Raw genomic sequence first — 12823 nt, 5'->3', positions numbered from 1 at the left:
CAGGAATAAAATATGAGCTTCAGCAAATATAAACTGCACAGTGAAGTGGAAATAAGCAGAAGGAAAATTTATACATAGAGTTTATACATGAGGAAGTACAAATTAATAAGAGTTCCTGCTGTTGCTGATACCTGAGCAGAGTGACTGAGCTGCTTGAATCCTCTCTAAAGTGCAGTTTAAAATAAACAGGTGGATAACAGACATTCAAGAATGCACATGTCTATATATCCGCATATTGAAATGGGACATGAATTAGATTAGCTCCATTTACTCTGAGATTAAATCTCAGTATGAAGGATTCTATTTTCTAACTAAGATTAATTCCGAAAGGTATTAATTACAGTAGATTTTATTTATGGGTATAAGTTAAAAAAAATTCTCTATCCTCTCCTTTTCACTTTAAATCTGAGCTACTTTGTCTTAGTCTGCTATAGAAATCTAAATTTAAAAAATCGTTTGTATCTAAAAAGAGGTTGTAATATTTGTATTTTTTTGCACTAGAATGCTAAATATCCCTTTAACCGATATAAAAATGCAGCAAACACTGAAATTTTTTGAACAGTAGCTAGACTATGAGAACCACCATAGCAGAACTGTCTCTTAACCTGTCCAGACTAGTGGATCATATTTTAAATGAGAGGGTTTGGTTGCAGCTTTTGATTTGTGTTTTCATAATCTAAAATTAGCTGAGGAAAAAATAAAGAAGAATGAAGAAGAACTAATGATCATTACACAGCATGCTAACATGCTGACATGCTGTGTAATGTTTTATCTTTTTAGAGAATTTGGGGTTTATTAAGCCAAGTAACAGAAAGAAACTAAGACTGCGTTTTCTTCTGAACACAACCTCTTAGAGATCAGAGCATTGCAAACATAATGAAAAAGCAGAACAAATCTGAAAAAGGAAAGGTTTTATCTCTGCTTTCTAAACTGCATGTTTGTTTTCCATCCATTTTCTTTTTCGCTTTTTGTCTTAATTTTGTGATTTATTTTTTCTGACTGCTCCTTTCTGGTCTCCTTTAAGCTCCTACAGTGCACCAGCAGCGCCCCCAAGAGGTTCAGAACGTAGATGATTCTGCTTCAGGCTCTGGTGTGTCTTTTCTCTTTATTCGATGTTTTGCTTATCCGGTTCATCCCTACAATATTTCATTTTTACTCTTGCCTCCTCTGCCATCTTCCCCCCCTGCACATCAGGCCGTTCCCATGTTTTCAGACCCCAGATTGTGAAATCCTTCGCACGCCCCACCTCTCCCTCTCCTCTATCCACTGATTCCTCTCCACTTTCATCATCATCTCTCCCTAAATGTCCGCCCTCTGGCTCAGAGTCAGGTAACCATTGTGTTTGGTCTACCTCCATCCTCCTCTGTTAGCTCTTCTGCATATGAGTTTTCTTTCTGTTTCCTCCTATGTTTTCTATCTTTACTCAGTTACTCAGGGGCTTTGGCCTACATCAGCTCCAGCCATTGGAAACATTTCCCCCGTTCCTCTGCTGACTAGTCCAGATCTCGATGCTCTCTGTGACCCAGAGACTCCAGCTCTTTCTGCTGCCCTTTTTTCCTCCCCGACTTTTTTCTCCTCCTCTCTCACTTTTACTCATTCTTCACCTCCTGCTCAAATCAGCTCTAGTCAGACAGGTACACCAGCTTTTTAATAAACTTGTCTCATGTATTTATTCATTTATTTATATCAGTTTTGGATAATTCGAAATCCATCAAGTCTTGTTTTCTAACTCTAATGATTTTTTCCTTGATTTCTATTTTTATAGGCTCGTCTGTCCCTCTGGTAGCTAAAGAGACAACTGTAAGCCCAATGAGCCAAGACAAAACGTCTCCTACCAGTAACCAGACAGACACAAACAGACGAACATTGGAAGAGCCAAAGCTGATTATCGCAGAGAGCAAAGCTGGAAAGACCAGGTGAGTTCAGAGCTTAATTTAGAGTCTTGCTTTGGTTCTTTTAGACTGTCGGGTCAGAGGAAATTAATCTGTCAACAGTGAACAAATCTTAAAAAGAAAGTGGATGGAAAATTAATATTATAGTAATATAATATTATTACTGTATTCAGGATAAAAGGAGATTCAGCTAGCCTTGGGAAAGTATTAGAAATCTTCACATTTTGTCATGTTACAATCTCAAAGTCACGCATAATTGTGAAGTACAAGGAATGATATATGTTTTTTAAAACTTTGGCAAGCAACAAAAGCTTATATGCTATTGGGATATCTCTTTAGTTTTTTATACAGTTTACTTCAAACGTTTCTTATTAGCAAAAGACAAAAGTTAGAATAGACTGGAACAGAACATCTACTGATTCTCACAGATTCCAGATATTTCTTATTTCCCCTGCATGTCTTTTGAAAAATCTAAATGGAATATTTTTTTCAGCAACTGATCTATCGTGCTACTTCCAGATTTGTGAGGTGCATAAATAATAGATCCTAGACAATAAATATATTGTATTGGGACATATAGATTTATTCTTTGGAGTTTACAATAGTTTTCCCAACATGTCTGCGATGAAATAATGTGATTCATTTAGACCATATTTTGAAATTCTCTTAAATTGTTTTTAATGTGTTTTCTGCAATGCTACATAATTGTTAAATAGAATTTTCCGAATCACTGGAAAGATAGTGAAATTGTCATGTTAATAAAACTATGCATGTTTTGTACTAGAAACGGTTCTGCTCCAGAACCGTTCTAGAACAGACTTTCCTGAAGCAGTTGTGGGGGCTGTCAGTATTTAAATGATTATCAGGTGACATGATTAATCATTGAGTTGGGAACCGACTGCATTTATGAAACTTAAAACTAAGACAATACTTTCAGAGTGGAAAGGAAATCTTTAAGATTCAGTTATTTTCAATTTCACATATTTTATTTCTTTGCTCTTTTGGAACTGAGATGAAAGTAATTATTGAGCATTACACTCAAATTAAACTCCCTGCATGTACGGTGACTTTTTTGTTGCATGCCAACTACTAATCTACTAACAGGATGAAACATCATGATGGACAAATCCGATTGGATTCCCTCAGTTTTCCCATCATGACTGTGATGCCCCGCTTGGTTTGTTCTGCTCAAATCACATTTGGCTCAATGTGTGCTGCTGGTGTTCTTTTCACTGCTGTTAAGTGTTTAATGTTTCACAACAATTATGCATTATTAGTTTTTATCAAATACCAAAATAATCTATACTTGAGTTTCTATTTAAATAAATTAAAACTCTGCAATTTGAAAATAGTGCAATTGCTTAAAAGTTTTGGAAAATATCAAATTTGTAATCCAGTAAGGAAAGTACTGTTAAATAAAAATATTAGCGTTAATAAATTGCATTTTCAGACTTGTGTGTTAGGTATATTTTAATATTTTTTTTATTTGCATGTGGGACGGATTTGTCATGTGTGCAGTCACTTTCCCTGTTTTGAGTCTTCATGTTAAGAAAACCCATTAATAAACTGAAAATATTCTCATTAGTTGCTGATATTCTATAGTTCTTGATAGGATAATGTGCAAACTCACTTTTTTGACTTTGTTGTGTAACTCCAAATGAAAACATGTTGCAGTGCGTGTTTAGTACTTCGACGTGTTCCATTGATAATATTTGACACATCATGGTTGTGACGAGCAACTTAGGAATAAAACAGAAGAAAAAACTAAAGAATAAACTAACCAGAGCTGCTTAGCCCTGTTAGCAAGAAAAGAGAAAGGAAAAGGTCATGGGGTCCTCAGAAATTCTGATGCCCCCAATAATGCCTGATTTTTTTTTTACATTCTTTTTATGTCTGATGGTGTTAACAAAAAACTTGGGACAAATTTCAATTGAGTTGGAAAATATATAAAAATGATTTTTAATAAAATTTATTGATACTTTTATCATTATTTATTTGAATATTTGTACTTAATTATCATAGTATATTATCTTAATATTCCTTTATTTATTTAAAACTATTATAATGTATCCAGTTCTGCTCCAGGACAAGGGATTTTAAAGACACTATTTACCTACTATAATGTTAAAAAAAAAAAAATCAGCAAAAACCAGATATACATACACAGTTGTGCTCACATGGCCCAGGCTGATTCAGTCAAACATTTAAAAAATGTATATTTTGTGCATATTTTATTAGAATTTTGGACCTGTTTTGTCCCTTTTCTCAAGAATCACTGAACTGTGTTTCGCAATAAAAGACAGAATGACAAAAAGGTGTAATATTCAAATAAGTATCCATTTGAAGATCTGATGCATTTTTTTTCCTAAAATATATGTATCAGATTCAAAATAAATATTACAATTTGAACCGTTAATATGTTAATTACTTCAGAAACAGCATAAATTAATGTCTCTTTTTAAATAAAATGTATAAAAATGAAAGACTTGTGCCCAATAAATGAATAAATAAATGTAATTAAATAAACCCTTCCCTTTTTCACATTCATAATCGTATAAAATACTCTTAACATAAGACTGCAAAATGAACAGATTTAATGGGTCCCTAAAAAGCCCCCATTACCCTTTGGTGGCACCATTGTTTTGACGAGGATTTTAATAGCAGAAGAAAATGAAAAACCTTTTCGTCTGATTCGTGTATTGACTAAAGACGGCGTGACAAACACGTAGTCACAGGTTAGGACCAGATTTTTCTTGACAAGTTTTATCATCACTCATAAAGATCCAAACAGCCCCAAGCTAACCAACCTGAGTGATTCCTCTTGCTGATACAAATCAAGGCTTCTGAGAAATGTCTGCCTGCCGTTTCTCAATACCTCAGTTTCCTTTGTGTGCTTCTGGTTTTGGAGCTTCCGGGTTGCTAACTGCTGCACTTCACTTCCTGTTGTAAGAATCCCCCTTTTTCTCCCTCCATTTAAGATAACCAACAGCTCTGCAGCGTGTGTCCTCATGCTCAGGGTTTTGCAGTCTCATCTTGTCACCTGTTGAGTCTGATTGCTCATATCTCTGTCCTCAGTCCTGCTCAGCCCTGCTCAGAGCTGATCATAGCCCCACCGCCTCCCTGGCCCTTTTCCTGCACTGAGCGCTCCACCTCTGAGCAGTCCTCCACCTCTGTCGTTGCTGCGTTTATCACACCTAAACAGTCAGATGTTAAGGAAAAAATTGAATCGAAAAACCAAATCATTGAGAGTGTTGTAAGTGATAAACTGTCCAGAAAAACACTTGAACGTGACTATGAGAACAAATCACTGAACCAGAAACAGAAATCAGGGGGATTGTTTCTGGAAGAGGACAACTCTAGGTGTGACACAATCAAAAGGTGTCCTGCAGGGTGAGTTTTTTTTTATTGTATTTTAATAACAAGATCAATGTCACAAAATGTCACAAAAATAAACACAGAGTGCTTTGCAAAAACCATCACCACTTTTTAAATTTGATCACATTATAAAAACAAACTTTACTGTGTTTCACTGGGTTGCCTGTGGAAAATGAGCAGAAAAAGTGCATGATTAAGAAGTGGAATGAAAAGGATACGTGTTTTTGATACTTTTTTACAAACAAAATTCGTCTAATTAAACTAATGGAAGATTAAGTCATGAACTATTTTTCTGCCAGTGTTTTGTGTTGGTCTATCACATAAAATCCCTATGAAATACACTGTAGTTTTTGTTTGTAGCGTTGTAAAATGTGAAAAAGTCCCAGAGTGTGAATACTTTTGCAAAGCACATTAACACAGGACTTCAGAATGTGAGGTGATGCTGACAAAGAAAACCCAAAAGTTAAGCCTTTTTATTTATCTGTTCTGCAGTCTTGAAAGTAAAACAAATGAAAAGCCATCACTGACAGAACAGTTTGAGGGAGCAGCTGAGAAGGAGAAGGAGAAACTCTCAGATATCCAAAAGAAAGAGGAGGAGAGGAGAAGGAAGGAGGAGGAAGAAAAAGAGATGCACCGGAAGCAGAAAGAGGAGGAGATGCAAAAGCATGAGGAAGAGCGGAAAAGGCTGCTGGAAGAGGAGAAGAGGAAGCTCCTTCAGGAGGAAGAGGCTGCAAAGAGGGAGAGAGAGAAAAGGAAACTCGAAGAGGCAAGACTGCTGAAGGAGAAGAGAGACAAACAGGAGAAAATGAAGGAGGAAGAGGAGCAGAAAAAGAGAAGGAAAGAGGAAGAGGAACAGAAGAAAAGAGAAGAGGAGACGAAGCTTCTGGAGTCAGAAGCAGAAAAACAAAATCTGAAGAGGGAGGAGGAGAAACGGCAAGAGAGAGAAAGATTCATGAAGAAGATGAAAGAGGAGGAGAAAATCAGACTCTTGGAAGAGGAAAAGACTAGAAAGACTGAGGAAAGACTTTTGAAAGAGGCAAAAGAGAAGGAACAACTGAAAATAAGAGAGGATGAAGAGAGGAAGAAACAAGAAGCAGAAAAAAGGAGATGTGAGGAGGAGGAAAGAAAGCAGAAAGAAGAGAAGAGACTGAGAGAGGTAGAAGAGAAGAGGAAGAAGGAGGAGGAAGATGAGAAAAAGAAGGCAGAAGAAAAAAAGAGGTTGGATGATGACAGAAAGAGAAGAGAGGAAGAGAAAAGAATCAAAGAAATGGAGGAGAGAAAAAACAGAGAGGAAGAGAGAAGACTCAAAGAAATGGAGGAGAAAAGAAAAAAAGAGCAGGAAGAAAAAGAGAGACTTTTCAGAGAAGAGAGAGAGAGGATGGAGAGGAAGAAGAAGGAGGAAGAGGAGAAAAGGGTCGAAGAGGAAAATAAGAAGAAAGAGAGGCTTCTGATAGAGCAGAGAGAGAAGGAAAAGATGCAGAAGGAGGCAGAAGAGAGAAAGAAGAGAGAAGAAGAGAATCAGAGGAAGCTGCAAGAGGAGCAAAGGAGGCTGGAAGCAGAAAAGAAAATGAAAGAGGAGAAAGAAGAGAAGGAAAAGAAAAAGAAAGAAGAGCAAAAGAAGAAGCTTTTGCAGCAGAAGGAGGAGGCAGAGATCAGAAATAAAAAAGAGGAGGATAAGACGAGAAGCCCTCCACTCAGCATTCTGGAGGAAAACAAGTCAGATGAGGACAAGGCGAAGATGAAAACCTCTCCTCTTGGTTTCACTAAATCCAAAAGGGATGTCGAAGGTGAAACACAAACTCAACGGTTCCCTCCACTGGTGAAAAACGGCATTACAGCCAAACAGCTGCCTGAGCAAATTTCCCTTCAGTCAGAAGAAAGAAAGAAACTGAGTGAACCGAACTCTGCTTTTGAAAAGCGGTAAGTTTCAATAACGATGTGAAGCTGTAACCAACTGGTGTTTCCTGCTTTGTGTGGTCTGTTTCTGTGCTTGCAATAAAATCGAATGATTTTATTTTAAAATGAATTGTCTTCCAAATTTAAAACTCTCACCTGAGAGTCTTACTGAGCTGACTTATTTCTTGTTCATGACATTTCTTACATTTGGTATTCTTTGTTGACAAACTCTGTGGTATGGGTTTGGAAAGACTGATTTCTTTAATTAACTAAAAATAAGAATGAAGTTTTCTTTCTCTCTTTCTCTTCCAATCACCTGAACCCTAAATGCAACATGAAGTCGAGCCTTTCAGAACAAAAGAAACTCATCACCAGTAACATTTTTAATAGTAGCAAAAATAAGGCAAAAATATCTAAGAATCATTCATCATCTTTGATACATAATTTTGCTGAATGTTCTATTTTGCCCTGGTTTTCTGTAAAATCTCACAGCCTCTGTGTCACATTGTATTTATACCACAGTGGAAAAGAAAAGTTCCTAGAATCCAGAATAGTATATTGTAAATTTAAGAAAACAGCTTAACTTTGTTAATGGGATCAACATTTGGTAACCAAGTATGAAATTTCTCCCCAATGAAAGAATGTTGTGTTCATTTCAATTTTTTCAACTCCTCCTTACAACTATATTCAGTCATCCTACCTGACTTCAAATGTCTCACATATCTGTGTGTTTGCTGTACTCTTTGTCATTTTTCTGCCTGTTTCTTCTTTGTTCTCTGTTTTCTTATTTGGTTTCCTTCTTTTTCTTGCTTGCTCCAGTCTGAAGCAACCCTCTGTAGTGGAATGCTCCCTGTCAAACTCTGATACCTCAGAAAAGAAAGAAACCGCCTCGCTTCATTTACCATGTGATATTGAATCAGGCCCCCCAGAGGAGCTGAATAAAATAATGACATTGGCGGTCTTGACGCCGGCACCATCTCCACAGAGGCTGTCTGACGCAGAGACTCCTCTATGGAAAGTGCTAGAAGCAGGAAGTTGCAAAGATACAACTGTACAAATCTCTGCTGAGGAGGGTGGAAAACCTTTGTGCAGAGGGTAAGAACTGACAAGGGAACATCTTTGGACTTGCTTCTCTGCTTTATCCTCCCAGCCATCCTTGTGTTTGTTAAGTGTGTGAAACTTTGGTTTATAAATACTGTAGTTTAAAGGAAATATGAATCAGTATTCACGTAGCTCTCTTTGTGTTGCAGTTCATCCTCTGGAGAATCTACCACGTTGGAAACTTTGGTGACGCAGCAGAACCAAACAACAGCAGCAGAAAATCCAGAGACACATTTAGAATCACCAAAACCAGTTCCAGAGGAGCCTAAAGAGCCTGAGAAACCTTTTGTGCAACCAGTAGCCCCTTCGGAAGATTCCCCAAAACCAGTTGGAGAAAGGACAGATATGTTGCCCCCAAAACCAAAACGAGAGCTGCAGCAGGAGAATGACATCCAGACACCAGACAAATCCCAACTGGAAGGAGAAGACGAAGAGAAACCACCGAACGTTACTGATCAGGAGAGCCTTGTGATCAATGAAGAGCCGCTTTGCCATGAAGAGAACAAACTGTGGGCGGCTATGGAGGAGACCACAGAGGAGACGGAAGGACAAAGAGGGACGGGAAGCACTGAAAGTCCTGCAGTGAAGGAGGAGGAAGAGGTTGTAGTCGGGGGGTGAGTCAGTGATGGTTGCTAGAATTCAGCTGCAAACCTGCACTTACTAACATCATTCCACCATGCTGGCGCCTAACAACAGCGAGTCACTGAAGCGCTTCTTTCCATACTGCCTGTAGACATCTATAAGTGAAGAAATTTGATCTGCAAAGTGAAATAAGTGCGTACGTTTGTTTTTATGTGTGTGTTAGCACCCAGAAAGGTGCAGAGGATGATGTGTGTATTGCAGAAGAGCAGAAGGAGACATCTGCTGGCTTCATGTCAGCGATGTTTGGGGTGTTGCACCGAGGGTGAGTCTGCCTGCTGCTGCGGTCAGATTACCTGTCGAGATGTGCCGCTGAATGCTGGTTTTTGCAGACTGAAATAACAATAGTGACTGAATGTTTTTGAAGCTTTTTTGAATGGATTTCTGTTTAAATGTGATCAGTTATGAAAATAGGTAACCAAACCAAATTTAAAGAGCATCAAACTTGGTTCAAATTTAAGTTTGCAAGCAACAATTGCAAAGCTTCATTTTATTTTCAGTATTAGTGATGTGCGAGAAAGAGAGGGAGCAGGACTCTAAGCAGACAGCAAGAAGCCTGAACAGATTACTGTGAAGATTCTGTTTACTCTTTTTCAAGTTTTCAACCTTTATCTGTCTTCAAACATGCCAGATTTGGTAACGCTTGATGCCTTTTGGAAATCTCAGACACCATAGTCTCCTTGTAATAGGGAATCCTGTATTTTTATGCTAGTACTAGTGAGGAAAAAAAGAGCCAAAAATATCCAAAGGGAAACTGGAGATTAAATGAAAATAACATTTTAAATGGTTTTATTTTACATGTTAGTTCAAGTGAGATCTATTCTTATTGCTGTATCATCTGCAACAGGGCTATTCTCTACTTTGGTAAAACATCTTGAATCTTTTACAAACTTTTTATAAAAAGGTGCAACGTGAAAACCACCACACTGACAGACATTATAGAAGTAGTACACATTTAGGTTTGGGAACATCTGAACTCTTCAAATGGAAAAAAGTCAAGTTAGGCATGATTTCCATTCAATTGGTTCCTTCATACAGGAACCAATTGAAATTGTTTCCTAATGGAAAGTTCAAGCTGAAGCAAAATTCAAATAACTTCAACTACTTATCTTTTTGGCTGTCACAATAACTTGTGTATAAGTATCTTGCAAATAAGTGATGCCAAGATTTTAGTATTACAAAAGGCAGCCCAAACACCAGCAATGATCCTTTCACCACAGTTTGAGAGAATGCAAATGTTTTTGTAAGGTTGTCATAATTTTCCCCATTGGATAGACAGACAGCAAAGACAATAGGAGAAAGCAGTCTAGTTGTGCCTAATTAATATTAACGTTTATACAAAAAGTCATCTAAATCTAAACTGAAATTAGCTACAAATCAATTACTGTCTCTTGTGATCATATTTATGCAGAAATATGCCACATGCTTTCCTAAACCTACAAGAGATAATCTCTGTGCATTGCTTCATTGGTGCCAGTGATGGATTTTCATTGGTTTTGTTGTTAAATTCACTTATTCTACACAGAAAATGGCGCTTAGATTATAGAGAACTTGCATATTTAGTTATTTTTCTCTTGAATTGGAGCTTTTAACATCATTTGGAAACTATTTTGATTGTTCCTGGCTGTACAAAAAGAGGAGTTACCTCTATTAAAAATAAACCCATATTTCCTTTGGGTTCTTTGAGCAGCATTTTTTGGAAGCACACCAAAACAAAGTCTACTAAGGAAACTAATCAAGCATGATGTTTGGCTGGTTCTCTCTCATCGAGTTCAGCTGTGGTCATGTTGCTGGGTCATTTTAGGGTGAGCTGTGTCTCATAGTTTTTCTGTCTGTCATATTTTGCTTCTTAGTTATGAGACAATGGCCTCCATGCTGCACACATCTGCATCAAATGGTGTCAGTCAGGAGCCTTCACCAGATAAATCACAGCCACTTGCAAACAGAGAAGAACAGTCATGTTTTCAAAAAGAAGATGCAGCGATCCGGTGCAACGCAGAGCCAGATAATGAGCCACCAAACTCTGCAGGTGTGGACATTTTACCTCCTGTGGCTTTCTCTGACTCAGCAGAAAGTCAGATGATGGTTGAAGAAGAGGTTCCCAAGGCTGAATCAGCTCAGGGAGCAGTAAACATAACGCACGGACTGGGCCTGGTGGCAAGTCTGCGACTGGCAGCCAGCGAACAAGAGAAACAGAGAGAACTGGAGATGGAGAGACGAGAAAGAGAGGAAATGGAAAACCGTAGAAAGACTGAAAGGGAGAAAGAAGAGGAGGAAGAAGCTGAAAGGCAAGAAAAAGAAAGACTTAAGCGAGAAGAGGCAGACAGGATTGAAAAGGAAAGATTGAAGAGATGTGAAGAAGAGAAGAATGAAAAGGAGAGACTGAAAAGATTAGAGATGGAGGAAAAAGAAAGGCTAAAGAGAGAAGAGGCAGAGAAGAAAGAAATGGAAAGACAAATTGGAGAAGAGGCAGAGAGAAAAGAAAGGGAAAGAAAAAGAAGAGAAGAGACTGAGACGATAGAAAAGGAAAGACTGCAAAGAGAAGAGCAAGATAAGAAAGAAAGGGAAAGACTAAAGAGAGAAGAGGTGGAGAAGAAAGAACGAGAAAGATTAGAGAGAGAAAGGCTGGATAAAAAGGAGAGAGAGAGACTAAGGACAGAACAGGCAGAGAGGAAAGAAAATGAAAGAATAAGGAGAGAAGAGATGGAGAAGAGACAAAATCAAATACTGGAGAGAGAAAAGTTAGAAAGGGAGAGGGTAAGGGAAGAGATGGAGAAGAAAAAGAGAAAAAAGTTGGAAAATGAAAGAATTAGAATTGAAAAAGGGAAGGAAGACAAGGAGACTATTTTTTTCAGGCAACAGAGGAAACTTGCTGATGAGACAAATGAGGAAATACACAAGAAAGAAAATGCAGAGATGGAAAAACTCATGAAGGGATGGGAGAGTAGAGAGGTGAAAACTCCTGCTGGTATTTTATTTGTTGAGAACCAAGAAAAAGGAAACAAAACTCCCTCAAACACTTGGCCGCCTCTGAAGGAGGCAGAGCTGGATGATATCGCATATGACGAGAGACTACAAGGAAGCAATGAGAAGCACATCTCTGACCCCGAACCAGCCAGCAAAGTCATCCCTGTTTCTGCAAGCACATGTCGGGTGATTGATAGTAAAGCCAAAGACTCTGTGAGCACTGATGTAAAGGCACAGCACAGTTCCAGTCTGAGAGCAGTGAAGCAGGGCGCATCCAAACCTAAACACAATGCCATCCCAGTGTGGCTGCGAGAAGAGGAGGAAGAGGAAGTAGAGTATGAAAGGGGACAGGAAGATCTGGGCTCCATCTGGCTGGCAGAGCTGTATATGGAAGGAGATGCAGGGTGAGTGAGGGGTGAGGGAGGGAGACATAGCAACAGAAATGGGTGAGTAACTTGGTTATTGCCAGAAAGATCTCCTTGTTGCCTGCTGTTGTTCGGAGAGAAATCTGTTTGAAGCATTTGTGGATGTTTCCTCGTAACACAGTCCATCTCCTAGAACATTTACTAACTTATGTTCTTTGGATACTGAGGACTTGGGCGTTCTCTTAGCTTTTCTTATGACAGAATGATGTCTGCATGCATTCTAAAAATGTAATCTTGCTAAATAATTTATTATCATCTCATATACATCCATTATAAAACAAAATGTGTGCTGAAGTAGGATTTGGAGGAGATCAGCACACATCTCCAAAGAAGACTCCATGGTTAGTCCCTGTCCATGAGGCTCCATGCTAATGGGTCGTAGTAGTCTGCAGCACTATCCAGTATTGTGGGATGTTTTTCCACCACAGCATCATGTAGAATATATGCATTTCACAACACCACCGCTACATTGTTGTCCAAGTTAGATGCTAGATTCCATCATCAAAACAAGCTAATAAAACAGGCTAA

The 12823-nt window shown here is 38.3% G+C and overlaps 1 protein-coding gene across 18 annotated transcripts in view; it reads left to right on the top strand.

Moving 5' to 3' along the window:
• Positions 1-12823, top strand: part of LOC129373515 (EH domain-binding protein 1-like protein 1) — a 28134-nt gene that overhangs the window by 9099 nt on the left and 6212 nt on the right. For 8 of the 18 annotated variants that reach the window (XM_055051491.1, XM_055051490.1, XM_055051488.1 and 5 more), the window contains 10 exons: positions 1025-1090; positions 1195-1329; positions 1428-1634; positions 1766-1916; positions 4968-5282; positions 5760-7187; positions 7983-8258; positions 8414-8878; positions 9070-9168; positions 10757-12274. In XM_055051491.1, coding sequence (XP_054907466.1) covers positions 1025-1090; positions 1195-1329; positions 1428-1634; positions 1766-1916; positions 4968-5282; positions 5760-7187; positions 7983-8258; positions 8414-8878; positions 9070-9168; positions 10757-12274 — 4660 coding nt within the window. The remainder of the gene's footprint in view (positions 1-1024; positions 1091-1194; positions 1330-1427; positions 1635-1765; positions 1917-4967; positions 5283-5759; positions 7188-7982; positions 8259-8413; positions 8879-9069; positions 9169-10756; positions 12275-12823) is intronic. The other 10 variants (XM_055051494.1, XM_055051493.1, XM_055051487.1 and 7 more) reach the window with 8 other exon arrangements.

The sequence above is a fragment of the Poeciliopsis prolifica genome, unplaced genomic scaffold (assembly GCF_027474105.1).
Source record: "Poeciliopsis prolifica strain line A6 unplaced genomic scaffold, Auburn_PproV2 SCAFFOLD033, whole genome shotgun sequence".
NCBI lineage: Eukaryota > Metazoa > Chordata > Actinopteri > Cyprinodontiformes > Poeciliidae > Poeciliopsis > Poeciliopsis prolifica.
The sequence above is the reverse complement of the archived record's forward strand: the minus strand, read 5'-3'. Positions and strand labels throughout refer to the sequence as shown.